Raw genomic sequence first — 23,973 nt, forward strand, 5'->3', positions numbered from 1 at the left:
GACCTGGTAGGATGTAGTGGTTAAGGTGTTGGACTGGGACTTCACAAGGTTGTGATGGGGAAAAATTGGAAGAGAGCATGTTGTGTGCACTGTCTGGAGCTCCTAAAGGAAAGAGACAATATAATCAAATAATTCATGTTGGATTGCAAACATAACTTCTTATTTCTGCTGGTTTCAGTCGTTTTTGAAGTAAATTCTTAAGCAAAGATGATGCACCAGGATAGTGTGGCAGGACATAAAGTCATCACTGAGCTCTGTTTATTCAGTGCTCAGGCAAAGCCAATTAAAATGAAGTGAGGCCTGTTGTGATCAGTGTAAATCTACATTTCTCTCAGTTGTTGTGTTTTGTATGGAAAAGGTCGATTGTTTTCTTAAATTTAATCATACACTAATTATGTTTATACAACATGTCATTTGACTCACCTCCATGTGCCAACACTACATGGTTTGGGAAGACTGAATCAGTCTTATGTTACTTACTTTTTTAGTACTCCCGCCTGCCGTAATTTCCTGTTGTGTTTTATCAGTCCACAGTGGTGCAATCAGTTTGGCACCACCTATCAATGTTTGCTGTATTGTGGGCAGAATTGGGAGGGGTTATCCATTCCCACTTCTCTCAGACCCTTTTCCATCCTCTTTGTGGCTTCAGGGGAAAAATAAAGATTATAACAGAGGCTAAGAGTTCATAGAAGAGACACATTTTCACAGCAACTTCTTAAGGCTTTGAATTTGTGTAAGTACCTAGAAGGAACAGTTAAGCTTCTGGTAAGCAGCTTGCACAATATAGTTATAGAGGCAGGGGGTTACCTTAGCCCCAAACTGAGATGGTTTTGGACCTAAACTAACCTGCTCTGAGTTAATTATAGAAGTTAGTTAACTGGTCTAGGATAGTCACATGACAAACTAACACCTCCCAGACCTGGATAAGCAGATCATGCAAACAGACGTTGATCCTTTTTACATAACTGTGGAGGCTTTTTGAATTGCATCTAATACATTTAGGACTAAGAAATAATGAATATGGCAATTGGAAAGAAAACATTCCATTAAAAAACCTTCCATATACTGTATACCGCAGAGGAATATTTGAAGCTTACCTGATTTTAGTAATTCCTGTTGACCTATTCAAGGTTTTAAAATTGGTATATTCATATCAGAAACGCTTATGATGATGAATTAAAGAAAAATGGAAGAATTTAAGGTAAAATGTGCTTTTTGTAAATTATTGGAGTGGTATGAATTTGTTACATTTTAAATTAACTAAACGGAATAACAGAATTGTGATAATTGCCTGTAACATTCTGTATTTTTCATAGCCGAGATGCCCAGACAATTCCCAAAGTTAAATATGTCTGAGGTTGACGAGTCAGTGCGGCTCTTAGCTGAAAAGGTTTTTGCCAAGGTTCTTCAAGAAGAAGATAGCAAAGATGCCTTGTCACTTTTCACCGTGCCTGAAGATTGTCCTATTGGGCAACAAGAGGCCAAAGAAAGAGAACTTCAGAAGGAGTTGGCAGAACAGCAGTCTTTGGAAACTACTAAAAGGTAGGTTTGATGGGATCAAAGAATGTTTTAGTAACGAGTGCTGAGGTCTATCAAGAACGGTTGTTAGATACTGTCAGATATAATATGAAGTGTTGTCACTCTCTAATCCTGCCGTTGGCTTTCATATGGTATTAGTCTTTTTGTTGATGTATTCCTGATTGATTGATTGATTGATTATGTGCTATCAAGTTGTTGTCAACTCTTAGCAAACCCTATAGATAGATTTTCTACCCTTACTCTGGTGTTTCAGATCTTCCAACAGTGTACTCATTGTCACCATAACTGAGTCCATCCACATTGATGCTGGTTGTCCTCTTCTTCTCTTCTCTATGTATTCTTACTTAATTACTTTCTTATTTATTAAATGAGTTTGGTGCCACTCGACTCCAAACCAACTCTAGTTTATTCAGTTAAACTGAAAGGTGGGGAATGCAATTTAGAAATGTAATCAGCAAATACATACAGAAAGTGCTAAAAAGTGAGCAAATCATGAGTCCAGTTGATCCTACTACTCCTTCTGCAGCTTTATGCAAGGATGAGCCCCCATAGGACCCAACTTCATTCTTTTTTTCATCCTCCCTGCAGATACCCATTTGGTGAAGGTATATTACTATTTTTTTTTTGTAAATGCTCACTCCCTGACTATTGTGTGTAAAGTCCACACTTGTTTTCCCTATGGTTCTCTGTCTTCCTCACCAGGAACAGAGGACAAGTAATCAATGAGCAGCTATGGAGGGCTGAGACCCAAATATGTAAGATGTTTATGGGCTTCACATAATCAGTTAAATGGTTCCTTCTATTTATGTTCTCTTATGTCATAATATTTAGCAAGTTAATTAAACAAAAGTACTGCTTTTTAATGTGGGAAAATGACTGTGAAATTCATTCAAACAAGATTTACAAGGTTTACATTTTAATACTGTCAAACTTGAAATAAGTTTACAAATATTGTTGATTTGATAGATTAAACACTCTTGAGATTAAGATTTGTACTGAAAAGTCTCAACAGACCATTTGTCTAATCCTTGCAGAATCAGTATAGTACCATATTTTACAATCCTTAATATTTTTTTTCTTAAATACCTCTTTTGAACATTTCTAAGTGCTACATGAGATGGAGGTAACATAGAGGATTCATGAAGTAGAAAAATGCTTCTGAATAAAGAAGTGTATGTATTTATTTTTTAGAAGGTTTCTAGAACAAAGAGTCTTTTTGTTGCCTTAAATTAATGTCTTGTTGACTTAAATATTGTATACTATGTATATATAGGAAGAAAAGTTTCAAGATGATCCGATCCCAGTCCTTGTCATTACAAATTCCACTGCAAGAATGGAAACCCCCATCAGCCACTCCCCTTGTGTCTCCTCCTACTCCAGTCCTTCCAGGTGCCTTTCAGCCTATCCAAGGGACATATGATGTACCAGAATTTCAGAGAGTTACAATTAGCGGGGATTACTGTGCTGGGGTAAGCAAACAGACAGATGATGGTGATGATTCTTTTTTTAAATTAAATATTGTATGTATAACATGAAATTATATTGTTATTTTATGATGCTAACACTTGTGTAGAATTGTTTAAACAGCCATGGGGATTTTGTCCTGGTCAACAGCTTTGTTGCAGTGAATAAAGATCTAATAAACTACTATATGTATTCCAAATGATACAGTTGGAGTACACAATTTGTCCTGTGGGATTCCTATAGTGGTTAATGAAAACCTTTTTTCTTCACTCTCTTCTTCCTGCTAATCCCCAGCTGGGGGCATGTAGTGCTAAACAACATGACTAGACACTACCTAAAATAGGAGGCCCAAGCATACTTTCCGTAGTGACTCTTACTGGCCTTGTTCCATTTGCAGGATATTATTACTGGGAATGTGAATAGTTGTGATGTTGGAGCCAAATAACTAGATAACTTTATGGAAAATGTCCAGAGGCCCCCAGCTTGAGGTAATGAATAGGATATTGCATCTTCACTTGTATGATGGTAGTTGATGTGAAGTAACAGTTTTCATTAACCTGAAAGGATCTCTTCTAACATCTTCAGTAATCACAAATAAGCCTAGACCTGAGAAGAATTTCTTGAACCATTAACTACAGCCAAGGTTCTGGAAATGTGTGTTGCATTATTAGCTCTGGACCGCATTGTTTTAAAAAGTTATATTTTAAAATGTATAAATCCTATCTGTGGTTGTCACGGAAGTGCTAAATCTTAGCCAGACTGCAGACGGAGGGTGGATAATTAAATTTTGTTGTTTATTCGTTCAGTCACTTCCGACTCTTCATGACTTCATGGACCAGCCCACGCCAGAGCTTCCTGTCGGTCGTCAACACCCCCAGCTCCCCCAGGGACGAGTCCGTCACCTCTAGAATATCGTCCATCCACCTTGCCCTTGGTCGGCCCCTCTTCCTTTTGCCTTCCACTCTCCCTAGCATCAGCATCTTCTCCAGGGTGTCCTGTCTTCTCATGATGTGGCCAAAGTATTTCAGTTTTGCCTTTAATATCATTCCCTCAAGTGAGCAGTCTGGCTTAATTTCCTGGAGGATGGACTGGTTTGATCTTCTTGCAGTCCAAGGCACTCTCAGAATTTTCCTCCAACACCACAGTTCAAAAGCATCGATCTTCCTTCTCTCAGCCTTCCTTATGGTCCAGCTCTTGCAGCCATACGTTACTACGGGGAACACCATTGCTTTAACTATGCGGACCTTTGTTGTCAGTGTGATGTCTCTGCTCTTAACTGTTTTATCGAGATTTGTCATTGCTCTTCTCCCAAGGATTAAGCGTCTTCTGATTTCCTGACTGCAGTCAGCATCTGCAGTAATCTTCGCACCTAGAAATACAAAGTCTTTCACTGCCCATCTGTAAAACATTTTACCTCAGGATACTTAATAAGGCATCAGCAAGAAGCATTCTGGCACAATTTTCTAGTTTTTAATGTGCAGGGAATTCCTTTGAATGAAGGAGCATTCCATGAATTGACTCCCACTTGCATTCTTGAGTGATACAGGCGACATGCGCCCAGCTGCTTTCCCACCCTAGAGCTGGCAGGAAATCTGTGGGAGATCTTTCTACACCCCCCCCCCCCAGTGTGTCCTTACTGTGCACCTCCAATAGGCCTGTGCTGCTCTGTGATCATTCAGCTTTAACGTGCAGCATTCTAATGGCTGTGATGGGTGGATACCTCAGCTGAAATTCCAACCCGGCCCAACATCATCCAATATGTGAAGTTACTTATTTATTTGTTCGTTCAATTTATATGTCTGCCCACTCACTGGTTGGCATGTCCAACACTCATGGTTACTTCATGCACTGCATTTTTTTTTCTTTCCTGTTCCACTGTTGACCGACTGAACTTAAAAAGAAAAAATTATTTGAAACTATGAATTGACTGGTCAGCTGTTTGGCCTATCAACCACTTGTTAGCAGGAAGAGTTACGCTTTTTGTATCTCTTAGTTTCCATCCACTCAGTGAACAAATGCTGCTAAACAGCTGGAATTTGAGAAAAGGCTAGCTGTGAGGATGGGCATAGGAGCTGCAAATTGCCCTTAGAACATAGCAGAAGGAGAAGCAAGGGATCAGGGCTTCCCTGGGGACCTCACAGAAAGAGAACTTCCAACCACACAGGCTACAAAAGTACAAGAGCTGAGCCTTCTCAATCACACCATCCACTAATGTTGTAAGCCAGGGCTTCACACTCTCCAGGTTAATCAGTTAACTGGCTGACCAACACATTTAAAAAAAAAGTGGCTAAAGAAGTTGGTCTCTCCTGCACCCAAAAGAGGACTAAGGGATGGGGAGGGGGGAGGTCTGGGACCAGATGGGATGGAACTGTTCCATAGGAAACAGGCAGAACTAGGTGGAGCCACAAATTGCCAACCCAGAGCACGTAATTTCAGGCTACTTCCATGAAGTACCTCAACACTCTTTACATTGCCTGGACTGAGTGTCTTCAGGTGGGATGTTAGGGAAAACACCACTTCCAGAGGTTAGTAGTCTAAGCCATCCGTGGACAGTGTCAGATGTGGAAGGATATTGAGATAGAGGCAGTAGCATGTGTTTGGGAAATGGTTAATGGGCTGTCCTTGCACCAGGCAAGGAGGCTATCGGGATTTGCCTATAGTCTGGCAGAGGTGGATTGCTTCAAAGAGGAGTATACTTTATTTCTAAATGTACATCCAGTTTGGGTTAGGATTATACTTTAATCATTAATTGTATAACCTCTTCCTTTAGGTTACAGTGGATGATTATGAACAAGCTGCCAGAAATTTAGCAAAAGCTTTGCTTATTCGAGAGAAGTATTGCCGCTTTGCTTACCATCGTTTTCCAAGGACAACAGCACAATATTTATGCAGTATGAAAAATGAAAAATGGAAAATTGAAGATGAGGTACTCCCAGGTAAATCAGTTCTAGCTAAAAAAAAATACTTTGATCTATGGCTATGTCCTCTCATTGTGCTAAGCCATGGTTTCCTTAAACCTTGGTTTGTTAAGAGCAAAATGTCATGATCCAAGTCATATTTAACTTTAAAGCATGTCATTTCTTAAAACCACAATTCTACTCAATCATAACAAATAAAATTATGGATTTTTTCAATATGTAAATCTAGCCAAAGATATTTATTTACAGGTAGTCCTCGACTTATGACCACAGTTGGGACTGGAACTTCTGTTGCTAAGTGAGGTGGTCATTAAGTGAGTCAAGCCCAATTTTATGACCTTTTTTGCCATGGTCATTAAGCAAATCACCACAATCATTAAGTGAATCACGTGGCTGTTAAGTGAATCTGGCTTCCCCCACTGACTTTGCTTGTTGGAAACCAGATGGGAAGGTCACAAATGGTGATCAGTTGACCCCAGGATGCTGCAACTGTCATAAATACATGCTAGTTGCCAAGTGCCTGAATTTTGATCACATGACCACAGGGATGCTAGCGATGGTCATAAGTGTGAGGACCGGTCACAAGTCACTTTTGTCAGTGCCATTGTAACTTCGAATGATCACTAAATGAATGGTCATAAGTTGAGGACTACCTGTACTTAAGTAAATTGAGCACTTAAAAAGCAGTAGGAATTCTAAAAAATATATGCTGATTTAATATAAAATATATGCTGACATAAATGATAGTACAGCAGTCTGAAATCTGTCTCCAGAATCATATTTTGTCCATGATAAAGTCATGATTTATATAAAGTTTGTTCATTAAATTGCAGTTGGATTACTGATCGTTCAAAGCTGTCAACTGTGTTATATAAGCCACATTCATGCAACAAGCCAAATAAAAAGCAAACTAACCACATAATGGCTTAGCAGAAGAAATAAAATGGTAATCTGGAATGAGTTCAGTTTTTAAAATTTATTCAGTCTGATTTACAAGGCCTGTTTTATTTTTCGTTCCTTTCAGATAGAAACATGCCTCTAATTAGCAATCACCCTTCCATTCCATTCTATTTCAATTGATACTCATCAAAAGATTTCATGCTGGTTTCCAAGCACATGGACACAGACTAATATATACATTATATCTTTAGTAAATATAATGTAGATGTTTATAGACAGCTGCTGTGCACTAACTTTTTAAGTAATACAAGAATTTGCTTTCATACTATACTAACAGAAATAAGCTTAAATGGTTTTAGTTTTCTTCGTATGCATTAAGAAAAGTTCAACATGCCAGAATTAAACAGATAACAGTACTTTAACTTGTAAGCAAGAAAAAATGTCATCTGCTTTATTAATGTGGAGATGCAATAAAGGCATTAAAATAGGATATGAAGAAAAGATAGCTATCATAAATAAGAGTATGCTTCCCCTTTTTAAACTCTGGAATAGTGAATCTTCCTTCTATATCATAACTAGATTTGGTTGGCCCTTTTTTGGACTGAAAGGTGAAAAATAATCTTAAATATTAGACATGTCTGCAGGGAGGTTCAAGGGGGACAAACAGTGAAGACAGCACAAGCTCTGCCCCTTCTGAATATGTGCCATGATGCCACAGGCATGTATGAAAGTGGCGGAGTTTATGTTGCTAGCATGCTGCTATCCTTTTGACTAAAGAGTGCTAATGCCTCTTCAATTTCTTTAAAAATTGCTTCTAAAATTTATCTGGGTTTCAAAAAGCTGTATAGAATGGATGTTTCAGAGCTATCCTCTTACTACATAGAGCTGTTTGCATTTTTTTTCTTCCTTCAGTATATGAATACGTGTTGGTGCAGAGTAAAGTGTAGTTAAGTATTACTGAATAAATGGCTTTGTAGCTGCTGGATTGTATTCCATGTATTTTGAATGACAAATACCCTTGTACCACACTGAATGTGGAAGTGGAGTTACTGTATTCAGAATAACGCCAGTATGATATAGCATATAATTCTTTGTGAGTTTACAAAAGCTATTGGTTACTGACAATTTAATTTCCAGCTGCGATAGACAACTTAGAGTGATTCTGTATTTTAAATAATGCTAGAATGTCTGACCTTGACATTTTACAGATTTCCATCCACCACCAAAAGAACTGCAAGATCCTTACAATCTTGATGATTCTCCAGGGAACTTGGACTATGTTGTAAAAATGAAGGAAGGCATTTTCTTAATTTTTGAGAACAAAGACATGATGGAACTTAATGAACCACGGAGTTTGCCTTACCCTGATCTGCAGACCTACACCCTTGACCTCAGTCATGTGCTGGCTCTTATCGCTGATGGCCCAACGTATGGTTCTGTTTAAGAATTCATAAGGCTAGGATATTATATGCTTCACCAGTTGTAACGCTGTAGTTGTCCAAGCCACTTCTGTTTGATGAAGTTCTCAGATTAAAATGTAATCCTATGCATGTTTATTTAGAAATACTCTTAGCTTTAATCTGAAAATACATTATTAGACATATGTAGAGACAGGGGAAGTAACATTTGAGTTGTGTTACATTTGAGCTGTGGTAATGCTTGGGTTAACTCCCAGCATTTTCTAAAAAGTGAATATAAATGAATGTTCCTCAGTTAAAAGAACTGGAAACAACCCATTTTGAATGTGAACCAGTTGTTTTTCGTGTGAAATGGGGCATTTTGAACCTGAAATGGAGTGCTTCAAATTTGAAACAGTTCTAATGCAAAGTTATTTGTACACCTGTATCACAGGTGTCCTCAGGGCATGCCAAAAAAGTAAGATGGTGGGCACAACTGTGAGATCAGTCCTGCCCCTTTTTTACATACGCAGGACACATATTAAAAGGGATAGAGTTTCAGTTGTGTGGTCTTAATTGTCATCTTTACATTTTGACACCCCCCCCACTGCAGATATCCCTGACCTGTATTAATTATATTTCTGATCCTCAGTGAATATCTGTTATTTAATGTAAAACAATGATCTCTCTATATAATATAAAAGTATAATTAAACAACGATGGTTCATCTTCCACAGGAAAACATACTGCCACAAGCGGCTTAACTTTCTAGGATCTAAGTTTGGTTTACATGAGATGCTGAATGAGATGTCTGAGCTAAAAGAACTGAAGAGTAACCCTCATCGAGATTTTTATAATGTGAGAAAAGTAAGTGAAAGATTATGCAATCCTCCTCCTCCTCCTCCTCCTCCTCCTCCTTTTTACATCTAGTTTCCCCAGCCACTGAAACTCACTTGTACATTCAATGATTATGGTATGTATTCTAGTCAGTCTCACTTGTTAAAACCATTTGGTGTATGGATCTCTACATTCAGAGTTTGAATCTGGTGGCAGCAGCAGCACAGGTTGTGAACACTGAGGAAGGAGAACCCTAAGGGCTTACAACTTCCTTTTTTTTCCAGCCAGTTTAAGACTCTAATAACTGAAGTGGAAGTATGGAATATGAAGCAGGCACAACATTGAAAGCAAGTATGCTTATCTGAAGATCTGTAGAAACAACCTGTAATTCAGACTTTTGATGAGAGAGATCTATTGTGAGCAGTTGATAGATATATTAAATTTTATTCCTGTAGCTCTGTGTAATATAGAAGTCACAACTACTGTAGTATCTTTGGAATGGGGTGTTAATGTTCCTATCCAGTACAGTGTGATATATATTGAATTAGACATCTTTCCCTCCTTTCAATTTATACAAAATATTGTAACTCAAAGAGTAAACTGTATGTGTACTTCCCAAGCATTTTATAGTCAGTGATTAGAAGGAAATGTACATGGTATTGTTGAAGTTCAGTCATATCTGGGTTGCAGTCTTTATCAGAAAGGTTTAGTTCATATGAGTCATAGTTAATAATATTTTATGTCCACTCATTCTAACATAATAAAATGTTAATCCATACTTATTTTCACATATTACAGCCCTTGGCTATATTTCTGCTTGTAATACCCAGCCATCTGGATTATTGCCCCTCGTTTTGGAGAATGAATTTAGTATAGAAATAAAATCTGTCTAGTGCATATTAAGAAAGACATCCCTTTGGTGAACCTACACTGAAATGAAGCATATTAAATGAACCAGTGAATAGAATATTAGGATTGGAAAATCCAGATTCAAATTCTTGCTCAGCCATTGGTCTTTGGTCAAGCTACATATTACATGGAAGACATGGACTCAAAAGGGAACACTTTATTTATTTATTTTTATTTATTTGTTGTATTTCTCCACCACCCATCTCGTATGCAGTGACTCTGGGTGGTTTACATATGATAAAAATAATATGTCACTAAAACCACACAGTATAAATACAATATAAATACATACAAATATAAATGTAAATGTAAAAATACTAAATACAAAATATAAATTCAAGATGGCAATAAAGGTCCAGAAAATAAATTAATATACATTAATCCAATAAAGATCTAGAAAAGTCTGAGAGCTTTATAAATATGCTGCCAATTCCTTCTCTTTCTAGTTTCAGCTGTTGCAGCTGGATATCTTCTCATCCCCTGGATACTTTCTGAGTAGATTTCTAATAATAAGGTCTAGCAGTCTAATGGATGCCTCACAGGGTCCGCTGTTTACTTTGCTCTTGGGAACTCAAGAGAATTGGAGATCATAGAAAGGCTCCTATTATGATTTAAAGGGTTGGGGGGGCAGGGGGCATGAAAGTGGTCAGGCTGTCTTTTGTCTAGATCACTTCTTCCAGGTGTTCTGTGAAAGAGGCTGAGCCTCTTCTAAAGAGCTTTTTCAGGTTCTCTCTTGTATAAGATCTTGACAAAGAATTAGAGAACTAGCAACGGAAGGTTTGCCTAATTTTTCTTCCTCCAATCATTTCCCCATTTGATTGCCTTCAGTAACTTAGGCCAAATGTAGAAATGTAAAAAATAGTCACAGGAGAAACAGTTGATATCATTGGTGAAATGAACAGGTACAAAGATAAGTAAAGTAAAACATTCTATATAACATTTTACTTTTTATGTTTAATGTATTTTTATATTTTGTTTTATTTACTTAGGTAAACAGAATTGCTGATAATAGTAAGGAGAAATAAAGAAGAATAAGAATAGGGGAAATAAGGAAAAAGCATTATTTGCTCAAATAAGGCAGGATGGGAGTAGTGAATTCTGCAGGCATTAAAGGAGACTCTTATACCTTAAAATATCTCTGTTAAGCCTCTTTCAGGGTTCACCCAGATGGTCTGCAGTTTCATGTTTATTGACTATCACAAGAGGCTAATAATGTTTAGCCCAAGCATTGCATATGAGCAGTGGGGCACAGTGACCTTGGAATGATATAAACATTGCCCTCATAAGATTACTCTGAATTCTAGGAAGCCCTTACTATGACCGATATACATGCAGGTTGTAGGAAAAGCCCAGAATAAACTATCCATAAAATACCCAATAATAACTACTCAACCAGTATTTAAGATTGCTGTATAGATTTAGACTGTGTACATGTAACAGGTTTTTTTTTCATATAGTTGAAAGCAAAATAATAGGTCTAAAAATAGCATGAGTTTAATTTTTACTATTCCATTATGGATAGTAATGCTATTGTAGAGATCTTGCAGATTTTGAAACAAATTATTTGAAACAAATTATTACAAGTATAATGAAGCACTAAATAACATAATAAAGTAGCAGTCAGTTAAACCAAGAAACTGATTGTTTTCATAGAATTTGAGATCATTAAAAAAACCTCTGATCCTGGGAAACAGTGAATTGGTATATTTTCAGCATCTCATTGTCACAGTATTACTGTAACTTGTAACTAGAGTTGTTGGTTGCTTTGTCTATTTCTACTGCTAACCTGGCAATATGTGTCAAATGAATGAACATCTTCAGCACTCAGAATGTGCTCTGAAGGATTAGAGAACATTCTGGGCAAATTTTGAGAGAATATGAGGATCTGACAGAGGGAAAGGAATTGCAGTTGTCTCTGTTTTAGTCGTGGAAGCAGGTTCATCAGGAGAAACCAACTGTTGGATTTTATCTATGCTCTCAGCATATGAAGGGTTTTATATAATAAGGATGTGATAGTTTCGTTATATTGAGCAATGTAAATCTTTCATTATTCCTTCCTTCCTTCCTTCCTTCCTTCCTTCCTTCCTTCCTTCCTTCCTTCCTTCCTTCCTTCCTTCCTTCCTGTGGTGGCACTGAATAACCTTTGAGTAGGGATTGGCTGTATTATGCCCCCCAAATGTTTTGAAGCACAGCTCCCCTAACTCCTAAGCAGTGTTGCCAATAATCACAATGCTGGGATTTGTAGTACAAAATGGGGGAGACTAGAGGAACTGGGTTTGTTTAACCTTGGGAAAAGATGACAGAATATGATAGCACCCTCAAATATCTGAAGGGATGTGTCATGCAGAAGAAAGAATCATCTTAAGGTACAAGAAGACAGATTTTGGTTGAATCTTAAGAAGAAAACCAGGAGCAAATCAGCAGAACCTCTGATTGAGGAGATGGTGAGCTCCTCTTTGCTGAATATAGTCAACTCAGTTTGCATTCCTGCAGTGACAGGTGTTTGGACTTGATAACCTAAATGACTTCTTCCGGCTCTGTGATTCAATGACATCTAGAAAGTACTTGATTACTTCCACCTCTCTGAAGACAAGCTGATGAAATGAAATTACAGTGCATCATTTTCTTTTGCTCAGGGGATATTAGCTTGGTTGGAGAGAAAATAAGTTTGAACATCCAGTCAGTTAAAAGTGAGTTTCTTTGCTGTGGTTTTTCTTTATTTAACAACTACTGTTACCCAACCTCAGAATTTGAATGTTCAGTGCTGTTGTTTATTTATTAATTATATTGATTATATAGCCACCCATCTCACAATTGTGACTCTGGGCAGCAAAAACAAGATTAAAATCCAACAGACAAATGAACAAATGATAATAAAGCAACCGTATCACAATAATGTTAACTAGATTCTGGACAATATGTTCAAAACAAAGCTATTTGTTTTGGTATTTTTATTTAGCCAGTAATGGCTACTTGGAAAAAAAGTGTCCCTTCAGTCCTCTATGAAAGCTTATGGAGACTCTGCCCTTGCTTTCTAATTTGCATGGGAAAATCATAGCTGAAAAGGAATTTAATTAGTAATGCTTTTGGATCATGGTCTTGAATTGTCATCTGTAAGAAGTTCTGTATTCTTGCCAGGTTACATAAAAAAAATCTGATATGTTTTAATTAGATGTTATAGTACTCTTGATGTCCTAGGTTTAGATATATGAACCAGCAGAGGAGGACACGGACAAATGGGGGAGGAGGATACTGTTTAACTTTCTTAACATTTCAAAAAAATGTACTTAGGCCAACATAGTTATGAAATTAGGTTTTCCATCATCAGAAAGACTGGTTTTTCAGTCACAATACATTTCTAATAAATTTTTATTTTCAAGAACATATCCTAGCAATAATGGTCAGCCTCTCTCAGTCCACTCTATGAGAAATAAGAGAAAAAACTGAAGGAAGGAATACTACGTACACCCTGTTGAAAGCCTTTGAAGAAAGACAGGGTATAAATCTAACCAATAACTACTTTGCATTAATTTTTATATTGTCCATCCTCAACTGTACTACATGCTATTGATAAAGAAAAAGAAATGTAGAGGTAAAGCTCAGTTTTAGATGGTTGGAGTTAATTTCATAGTATTAATTCTTTTATTAAATGGCATGTGTTATACATAATTAATGCTTATTTTATTACTTCTTGGAGTGTCGTGATGGTAATACTATGCAACATGTGGATTTGTGCATGTGCAGTAATTGATGCAGATGCTTATTGATGTGACACGCGTAACATTTTTAGAGACTCACATATATGTTAGTATGATTTAAAGTAATGAGATACCACAGAGCAAACCTTACCAGAGCACAGGATCTGCTCATTGCTGCTTTGCTCTGGATTCCAAATAAGTTGTTGGCAGACCTGTGTGAGAAAAGAGGAGGCCATGCGTGGAAGGTTTGAATAAAATGGTAACCCAAATATTTAGAAATTATTTATTTTTTAATTTATATTTATGAAGAATTTTTCATAGAGTAAAAGGCAAATCAAAAGGAAAAAAAGAAGGAAGCGCAAGAAATGAAAAAAGAGAAAGTAAAGACTAAAGTTAAGAAATATAATGACTTCTGACCTTCTTTTCAACAGATAGTTATAATCTTACAGTCCTTCCTCCCTCTTAGATATTATACTAGTCTCTTCAGCTCCTTATTTAATCTGCATCCTTCTTAATCTTCAAACCCATAAATCATCATGTCATTCTCCTTTTTCTTTCAGCAAAAAGTCCATATGTAGTTTCCAGTCTTTCAGAAAAGTTTTTGTTGTTTTTTCCCTGACCAGACAGGTCAGTTTTGCCATTTCTCCAAATTCTGCCATTTTCACAATCCATTCCTCCACTGCGGGGATTTTGTTATTCTTCCATCATTGTTCATATTATAATCTTGCTGCAGTTACCATATACAAGATCAGTCTACCATAAGTCTTTTCTAATTCATTGCCCATAAGTCTCAAAATAAAGAAATCTGATTTCTTTGTAATATTAATCTTTAAAATCCTTTGCATCTTTGTATGAATTTGTATCCAAAATTGCTTAGCTTCACAAGTCCAACATGCATGATAAATGTCCCCTCATGTTTTCCACGTTTCCAACACTGGTTTGACAAATATTTAGAAAGTATTTCAAGTGAAGGTCCCTTGGTAATGTGACATTAAATTTGGTAGATGTACTTAAGGAATAGTTCGTTTATTACAAAGTAATTTGCAAGTAACTGGGTTGAGAATATTGTAAGGAGTAGAATACTGATATTTATTTTATGGTTTCACAGTTCTCAGACACAGATTCCACAGCAAATAAATTGAACAGTAATGCACAGATAACGTAATTTGTGAACAGTAGTTAAAATTCTTGTTACCCTTCAGTGATATCTGATCCTAATACGTTTTGTAAAAATGCATGTGCGCTTGAGTTTGTTTATTTTCTCCTAAAATGTATGCAGGTTATATACACTGTAATATTTGTAATTGCTACTTGTTTGATACTTTCTGTCAGGGTTTTTTTGGTATGAATTAATAGACTAATTTCAACTTTACTTTAAATGTAAATAAAGTTAAATCAGTTAGAGTTAATATAATTGCTCTACATGTATATAATAGTTTTCCTCTTGTGTCACGCTGAAAATTATAGTTTGGTGGCAACATCTGGGTGGATTCCACAGCTTCACCCCAAGCACTTGGCAAGGCTGCCTATGATCCCAGGACCTTAGTTTGTGTACCCCTTCCTTACAGGTAAGGGAACTGAGATTTCAGGCCAACAGATTTTGCATGTGTTCTCTTAGGAGAGAACGGCTAGTGTTTACAGAGCAAGGTTATATACTGGGAAGGTTGGGGTAACTGTCATGAGCACTGATGGCGAGCAGGAGGGCCCCCTATCCAGGGGGGAAAATGCATGCGTAGTAGTGAGGAGTTGAGCAGCCATTCAAAGAGACACAGAACAGACCTGCCTTGACTTCTGGGGTTTATCTGTCTGGGTTTTTCCCATGCTTCTTCAGTTTGTTAGGATTTTCTGTCTTATGTAGCAGTAATAAACACTAGAGACCTATTCCTCGTCTCAGCGTGGTTTCCTGACTGTTAGGACAGTAACCTTGTCTAAAGCACTGGAGAGAAATGTATAGTATCACAACACTGTGTAAGCTGCTTGAGACAATGATAGAATTACTGACTCTTCTAAATATAGAATATTTATCTGTCTTGGTGACAGATTTAATACATGTGTGTGCATAAAACTATCAAGTACCACCTCCCTCATCAGACTGTTGGAAGGTGTCAAAATTGTTTATTATGTTGCAAGCTTAGCTCTGATTGGAAGATGGGCAGTCCCTGTTAATTCAGTGGCCCAGTTGTTGGGAAGCAGCCAGAAGGAAGTAAGATGGGTGTGAGGGAGAAGGAAGTAAGGAAAAAAAGAGAAATAATAGTGTATCAGATGTATTTAAGATTAACATGATAAACAAAGTATAGTTTGTGTGAACCCCTGCCCCACCTCATCTTTTTTTATCCATGCATATTAAAATTATTGTTCAGATCTGTACCATCTTTTGCCTAAAAATTAAGCCATAACTCCATTATGATCCTAAACTAATAACGTATGCTGAGGTAAAGGCAAACATATACCTTCAGTGCTGCCGCAGTTTTATTTTACTACTATAATTTCACAGCAAATTAAAAAAAAATTAAGACAAATAGAGAAATGTTGCTTTCCATCATCTTCAAGTTTTCAAATGAAATGGTGCATAATAAATGTGTGCTAATTAATTATCTACTATGGAGTACAAATCAGCTTTATGGGTTTTATTATTGCCTTCTTAAAATTCTGTGAGCATTAGTAAATAGTTACTGATTTAACACCTAAATTGTTACTCTCGATTAATTTTTTACAGTGCAGAGTCAAGGTAATTGTCATACAGTCTTTGAGTATTCTTTGGAAATTAATAAGGAACATTTCCAAGAAAACTGTGTTTGGGCAGGATGTGCTGTCTATTGTTTTAAAAAGCAAATTTGCCTGACAAAGATTTTCCTAGGTCTGGGTCAGATAAAATACTGACCAAATAATGATTGGTAGTTAGTTTTTTGTTATGCTGTTCAATCCTATTTGTTTTAAAAAAGATGAAAAGCAAACCTGAGTTGATCTTGACTCCTGGTGATATACCCAGGCAAAAATGCAATTTCACCTTTGCTTGGAAGTATCAGAATCCACAAATTCAATTTCAGTGATGCCCCAATTGAGCAGACCTTGATTTAACAGACATCACAGGCAATGGACCAGATTTCCACAACAATTTATCTGTTACTGTTTATGCAAATGACATAAATTGTTGAAAATGATCTTAATTCTAGAACCTGTGTCGGCTGCCAGCTGCCATGAAACTTCTGTCTGTTCTGCTTCATCTAAATGGCTTATTCACCCATGCCGTCATAACTGTATGACCATGCGAATGGCATCAGCGCTATCTGTGGCTCTTTTTCACCCAGTGCAATCACTGCTTCTGAATAAAATCTTTTTCAATGAACTTTTCTTCTTTGCCTTGTTGCAGATTAGTCTGTGCTGACTTCAAACATGATTTCGAAGAACTGTGTTGGACCTTACACAAGCATAGCATCTCTCTGCTATTTGTTAAAACAGTCACATCTTTTTTCCAACGTCCTCATGTGCCTGAAAAAAGAAAGGAAAAAAGCTGCTTTAGTGATCCCTAAGGCAGCATAAAAGTTTTTCCGGTTTCCAGAAGTCTGAAAAGGACATGGCTGATTTAATCAGTAGCAGAGAACTGCTGGGCTCACATGAGGTCTGAAGCACTTCTTCTGAATCAGGGCTGAAGGATGGCCAGTGCTAGCAGATTAATGGGCTATCTGAGACCCCAGGGCCATGCACAACCTCTGCAAACCTCCCCACAGCTTTTGGGAAAATTGCTGCCAAATCATATTTTTTAATGTAACAGAAGGGGAAAATGAAATGCATGGAGAGCAATCATATTGATTGTGTTCAATTAATTGAATTAAATTAAGCTAAATATTAAATTAAGGTTTTTCCCCCTAATTTCAACCCCTTGTTATATTGTAACATGCCTTGGCATACCTTGGCAGAAACAGATTGCATACTTTTAAGAGATAATTGCCATTCATTGTTGCTCTTTTCTATCTCGACACCTGAACTACACATTCAAAATAAGTGTCTTCTTACATAGCAGTATTTTGAAGAGGTAGTGAAGAGGATGATAGACACAGAAATCTACTTGTATTTCCAGAACTTTTTTTTTGTCCAGGGTGTGAATTACTAAATGCATTTTTCTCATTTTGCTTGCAGACATTAAAGGCATTTTTTACAAGCACATACTGTATTTTCTAGTGCCATTTCTGTCTCCTCTCCATAGAATGGCTTGTGATTGTGATTAAAGTTATAATGTAATCTCATTTGGTGTTTGGAGTCACTGGCTTTGGAAGCTTTAACTGAGTTGAGTAGTCAATGGAACAACCAACATGGTCAATTTTGGTACAGTATTTGTATTATTTATAGAATGAAATGTACTACAGCTGCGGTTTCCAATGAGTATTTGAGTAGAGTAACAAGACAGAAGCTTATCATTTTTGATGACTAAATATACAGAGCCATTTTACATGGTATGAATGTAACATGTATCTGGAAATTATTTCCCATACTGAATTTTTGTTTCCTTGTTTGAATAAACCACAATCTTCTGCCTGCCTCTTACATAATATTCCTAGTGGTTGGGTGGTGATACATCTGGGATAGGCATGGAATACAAATCAACTGTAATTTGTTTAGTACTTATTTTGGTATCTCTTGCCATGTTCATTAAAAAATGTCCTCCAGGGTATAAAAGATAGAGCCATACTGAAAATTCTCATTTTGCTGAATTGCAACATTGTTTTGATTGATGGTGATTATAGAAAATAAAATAGACAGCCCCTTAAATACACAACTCTTGCTTAAGCTTCAATAATTATTAAAGGCTACACAAAAAGCACAGAGGACACAAATTTAATTTAAAAAACATTAAATTATCTCTTAATGTGCTACAATATTACAAAGCACATTGTCACAGTAATCAGACAGCAGGTTAAGGGAAAAGAGATAATCTTGAATCCAGCCAAAGCCACTCCTCTAATCCAAACTGGATTCTGTCACAAACAAGTCCACTTTTAGACTTGATGAAGGATCACAGATCTCTCTTGTCTGGATTAGCCTTCGGGATAAGAAAGTTGCTAGTCTAAAATGGAATCGCTTCTATCTCCAGCTGAGCAAAACCACTATTTTTCATTATTTCAGGTTGATACCCATATCCATGCTGCTGCTTGCATGAATCAGAAACATTTGCTAAGGTTCATTAAGCACACTTACCAGACTGAGCCAAACCGGATAGTTGGGGAAAGGAAAGACCAAAAGTTGACTTTAAAGCAGGTGTTTGAAAGCCTCCACATGGAGCCCTACGACCTCACTGTAGACTCACTAGATGTCCATGCAGTAAGTTCATTTTAAACAAAGATAACATTAGAATAATGATCAAGGATTTGTAAATCACCTATCCATGGAAAGAGTTTTGAATGACAGACTCTTAGGTCTTTTGTGAATTTATTTTATGGTAGTTGATAGAGTCTGAATTTAAGTTACCTTTTTGTATGTTCCTATTTTATGTTTTTAAAAAGTCATATTTTGAGTATGTGAGTTACTAAAACTAATATCCAGTAATAAATAATATAAAAGAACAGAAATGTATTTTTTTTACCCGTTTTTCTTAGGATCGCCAGACATTTCACCGGTTTGATAAATTTAACTCCAAATATAATCCAGTTGGTGCAAGTGAGTTGAGAGACTTGTACTTGAAAACAGAAAACTATCTTGGCGGTGAATATTTTGCTCGTATGGTGAAAGTAAGTAGCTTTCCAGTCACTGTGCCTTAGCTTTAGTGCCTCCCAAGTTAATGTTGACTCCTGGTGGCTGCCTGGACAAGCGCTTGCAGTTTTCCTGGCAAGTTTTTCAAAAGTAGCTTACTATTGCCTCCTTCCTAGGGCTGAGGGAGAGTGACTGGCGCAAGGTCACCCAGTAAATCTAGTTAAAATGGAAGTTCTTTTGTGTGCCAAATACAATCAGGAGCAGTTACACATGCTCTGAAAGGACTTTTAGGCTATTCAATGTGTAATCTAATATGAACTACTCTGACTGATACATTTCTCGTGTATTTTTTTCCAGTGTTACAGATAATAATGAAATATTTTAATCATGAAAATAAACTTTCTAGTCCAATTGCATAAATCTCTAGATACCTCCAAGGATTTATAAATTCATAAAATTTTTGATTTGGAACAGAAATACAATCTAACATTAATATAAATTTTATTTTGCATGAAAAGTATTCATATTATAAAACTACAAATATTTTTGTGTGCATAAATTAGGGTTAATGTGCAGGGGATGGGACTGGAATCCATAGACATCCTTGACCTATTGTAAATATCTGAATAAAATAAACAGAAATTGTGTATATATGAATCATACATAAAATGTTTGTAAAATTTAAATAGTATTTTATGTTATTCTGGTATAAATAATTACCCAAAGCACAAGAAAAGATTTGGAATATCTGATTAATTTCATTCAGTTCTTAAAAACTATTTTAATATTAGTCTTTAGGTGTTAAGCCCATTTATATCCCATTTTCAACAGGGAAATAATGTGTGTTGCTTTTTTCTATGAATTATGGACTCCTGAAGTGCTTCATTGCCCAAATTTGTGGACATTTGCGAGTGCAGTTAGCAAAGGATAGACAAAATTCAACATCCTGCTTCCATTAGGAAAGCCAGGCTGAATGTGATAGTAATTACATGAATGCTATTTCTATGTTAATTATGGAGATGACATTTATGAAAAAAATGGAAAAGTGTTTGTAATATAAAACAAGGATGGGTTGACTTCAATTTCATGTGTTTTGTTGCTGTTAACTAGAATCCATATAGTTTGTTGCTGCTGGGTTTTTGAATTTTACAGCTAATCATTGGTAGGCACTGCTGAGGGGGTTCCTCCTACAATGCCTGTTTCTTTAGGTCATGGAGGCACCACAGCAGCTGGGTCTGGAGAATAGGAGTATCATGTCCAAATTGACAATTCCAAGAAAGAAAGATTAGACCTGATCAATTACCCAAAGAAGTGGGCACTCCCCTTCATTCGATGTGTTAAGGGAAAGTTGGATAGCCATTAGTTGGGGACAGAGGCATCTGCAAGGACAGTCAAGGAGGGGCAAATGATGGAAGTCATACCATTGTGACACAATTCTGCCCTTTTCATACACATGTCAATATTGCATGCACCTATGAAAGGATGGAGCTGTGTTGCAGTGGTGCAATGCTGCTTTGGTCATTTTGATGAAAGCACTGGGTTTTGTGGATGCCTCTGATACAGAATGCTTTAGATGGAACTCCTGCATTAAGTAGGGATTGGACTTGATGGTCCAAAAGGCATCTTCTAACTCTGATTCCGTGAGAACCACTTAAGTCACAATTGATAAGGGATTCTGAAGTATGCTGACTTATTTAAAAACAAAGAATATATTATACTGGACTAGATCATGACCTACTACATGGTCTAATTTTTTAAAAGGTATCCAAACAACTAGCAGATCCTGGTTGTACTGAAAACTACTCTGTATAGTTTCTGTGCACTGCAGCTTAATTTTACTGTTAACACTGATAACTGAATTTGCAAGTCTCAAACAGCTCAGTCTGTGGTTGCTCAGTTACAGATGAATCAACTATTAACTTAATATGCAGAGCATAGGGCAATACACAGCAGTTTCTGGATCTCCTGGTCTCCATCTAGTGGTCATCTAGTAGCACAGATGGAATATTTCTTCAGACATTCACAGTTGGGGTGAATGTTAGACAGGATACAGAGATCTGTAGATTATAATATGGTCTATGTTCCTCCCTCCCCCCATCAAATTTCAGCAGAACCCTGATGTCCATGTCTAAGAGACATGAGTCCCCATCTTTTCCAACTAGGTCTCCATGATAGAGGAAATAATTCTGTCTTGACAAAGTATAGAAATACATATATGAAGATAGGAACACATTTAAACGTCTTTCCTGTATTGCTCACATTTCTAAATTTTATGGTATTGCATCAGAAGTATATAGAGTTTCAAACACTGTTGTAATACTATGTGGCAGTGTGTTCTATAGCTTGCAGAATTAATAACAATTCTAAGTGGGCATCATTAGGCCTGTAAACACTTGGTAAACTTGAGATGCAGAATATAAAATGCACTGTGATTAATGGTCGTTAGGTGTATATCCAAGCTAGGCTCTGTGGGTAAGACTTTTTGATAAAATGTGTTTGCTCCAGACAGAAAAGTAATAATGGTTTATTTTGAATAGGAAGTTGCCCGTGAACTAGAAGAAAGCAAATACCAGTACACAGAACCTCGGCTGTCTATTTATGGGCGTTCTTCAGATGAGTGGGAAAATTTGGCTAAATGGTTCATAAGACACAAAGTTTATTCACCTCACATGCGCTGGATTATTCAGGTCCCAAGAATCTAGTAAGTAAAAGAACCAACAACACATCTTTGGAAACAGATTCTTTTTTTTTTCCAATTCTTTAACAGAAGGTGAGGTATTTAAAATGTGCTTAAGTATAAGAAGTAAGAATTTTCCTTACAGCAATGAGGAAATTTGACTTACTTTTTCTTCCACAGCTGTGGTTTAACAAACAACCTTGCACCATGACTGTTACCACAGTATCCTGTGTGAGGCCATCAGGACAAAGTTTGACAGCTTCATTTAATTTGCCTCTAAGAACCAAACATGTTGCTCTAAATCTGTGGAGGACAGTCTTTCAGAAACCAGGATGATTTGGAGATAGTCAACTAGAGGAGGTTAGGCAGTGATGTGGCATTGCTGAAGTGGGTGGTGCCAGGAAGTTTGCATTTTAGAAAAGTTGGTGTGGTTTACTTCTTCCTTTCCTTTTTGGTGTGTTAAACTAGACTGATTAGCACAGAAATATCAGCATCTTATCAGGCAGCTGCCATAATTTGGTGACTTGATTTCTAATGGGCAAAAAAGAGAGACTTGAGAGCCATGTGCAAGCTGTGGACCATGGGCAGCTCTGCCCTGCCACTATCCCATGTCCTTTTCAATTTTCCCAAAAAATTGGCTCATCATGTAATGCAATCATAATATGTGTAAATGCAATCCATGTAAACTGATACAGTAATGTGCCATTTTACTTTAAATATATAGTTGTTTGAGTTTGTACATGGGAAGAAAAGTTGCACCCAAAAATCTCTTCCTGTATTTAACTTGCCTTATTATTCAGTTGCTTCCACAAATATTGCAAAAATGCTGCATGTTGGAGATTTGGAGAACAAGTGGGATGATGCAATTTGCACTTGCCAAGTTGGACTCATGGCTCCTGCTCAAAGAACAGGTGGCAGCCATGGCTCCGAAGGTCTTTGCACAAATTCGCACAATACCTTGTGCAGCAATTGTGTCCATTACTGGATTGGGAGGCCCTACTCCCAGTCACTCAAGCTTTGATCACCAATTGTTTGGATTACTGCAATGCATTCCACATGGGCTGTCCTTGAAGACCACTCAGAAGCTATAGCTGGTCCAGAACGCAGTATATAGTATGAATAGCTATGGGAGCACTTGAGCTTGCCCATGTAATACCACTATTTTACAAGTTGCACTGGTTGCCAGTAGGCTTCCGGGTGCAATTCAAGGTGATGGTTATTACATACAAAGCCCTTCGTGGTACAGGGACTGGTTATTTGTGGGGCTTCCTATCACTTATTACTTCTATCTGTCTGATGCATCTGTCAGGTTGGACATGCTCCAGGTCCCATCCTTTAAGCAGTGTCAACTTGCCAAACCCTGGACATCTGCCTTCTCTGTTGCCACACCTGCCCTATGAAAAGCATTTCCCCTGAGATTTGGATGGCCCTTTCTCTATGTACGTTTCGGAAAGCTCTGAAGACCTGGTTTTTCCCCCATCCATTGAGATAGGAGGTTTTGTGTCCATCTTGATTGATTGATTGATTGTTTCTGGGTGTTTTTGGCTATTTGAAGTTGTCTCTGGCACAATACCTTATATTATATTTAATGTTTTTATTACTATCTGTTGTTTTTAACTCTGTATGCTGCTCTGAGCTGTACTTTGATTGGATAGCTATGTAAAATCGATCTAATCTGATAAATAACCATACATAATGTTTTGCAGAAATGACCCTAGGACTTTGCTAAAGGGCTCAGTTTGCTCAGGGATATGATAAATAAGGAAAGTAACCTTTTATGGCTTCCCCCCCATTTTTTTAGATCAAAGATTACAGATGGGGTAGCTGTAACATAAGTATCATTTGAAGGGCAAGGCTAGAATTTTCAGAGCACATAGTTCAATGCTTTTTGTTTTGGTTTTAATGTCAAATAAGTGCATTAAAGTGATTGAATTATAGTTACTTAGGGG

The 23,973-nt window shown here is 37.0% G+C and overlaps 1 protein-coding gene across 2 annotated transcripts in view; it reads left to right on the forward strand.

Moving 5' to 3' along the window:
• The window catches only part of AMPD3 (adenosine monophosphate deaminase 3), a 40,399-nt gene that overhangs the window by 3,870 nt on the left and 12,556 nt on the right, over window positions 1-23,973 (forward strand). For both annotated transcript variants that reach the window (XM_063289457.1, XM_063289458.1), the window contains exons 3-10: window positions 1,317-1,542; window positions 2,813-3,008; window positions 5,774-5,939; window positions 8,030-8,249; window positions 8,956-9,085; window positions 18,784-18,978; window positions 19,254-19,385; window positions 21,885-22,048. In XM_063289457.1, coding sequence (XP_063145527.1) covers window positions 1,317-1,542; window positions 2,813-3,008; window positions 5,774-5,939; window positions 8,030-8,249; window positions 8,956-9,085; window positions 18,784-18,978; window positions 19,254-19,385; window positions 21,885-22,048 — 1,429 coding nt within the window. The remainder of the gene's footprint in view (window positions 1-1,316; window positions 1,543-2,812; window positions 3,009-5,773; window positions 5,940-8,029; window positions 8,250-8,955; window positions 9,086-18,783; window positions 18,979-19,253; window positions 19,386-21,884; window positions 22,049-23,973) is intronic.

Source organism: Candoia aspera, chromosome 1 (genome assembly GCF_035149785.1).
Source record: "Candoia aspera isolate rCanAsp1 chromosome 1, rCanAsp1.hap2, whole genome shotgun sequence".
Taxonomy (NCBI): Eukaryota; Metazoa; Chordata; class Lepidosauria; order Squamata; family Boidae; genus Candoia; species Candoia aspera.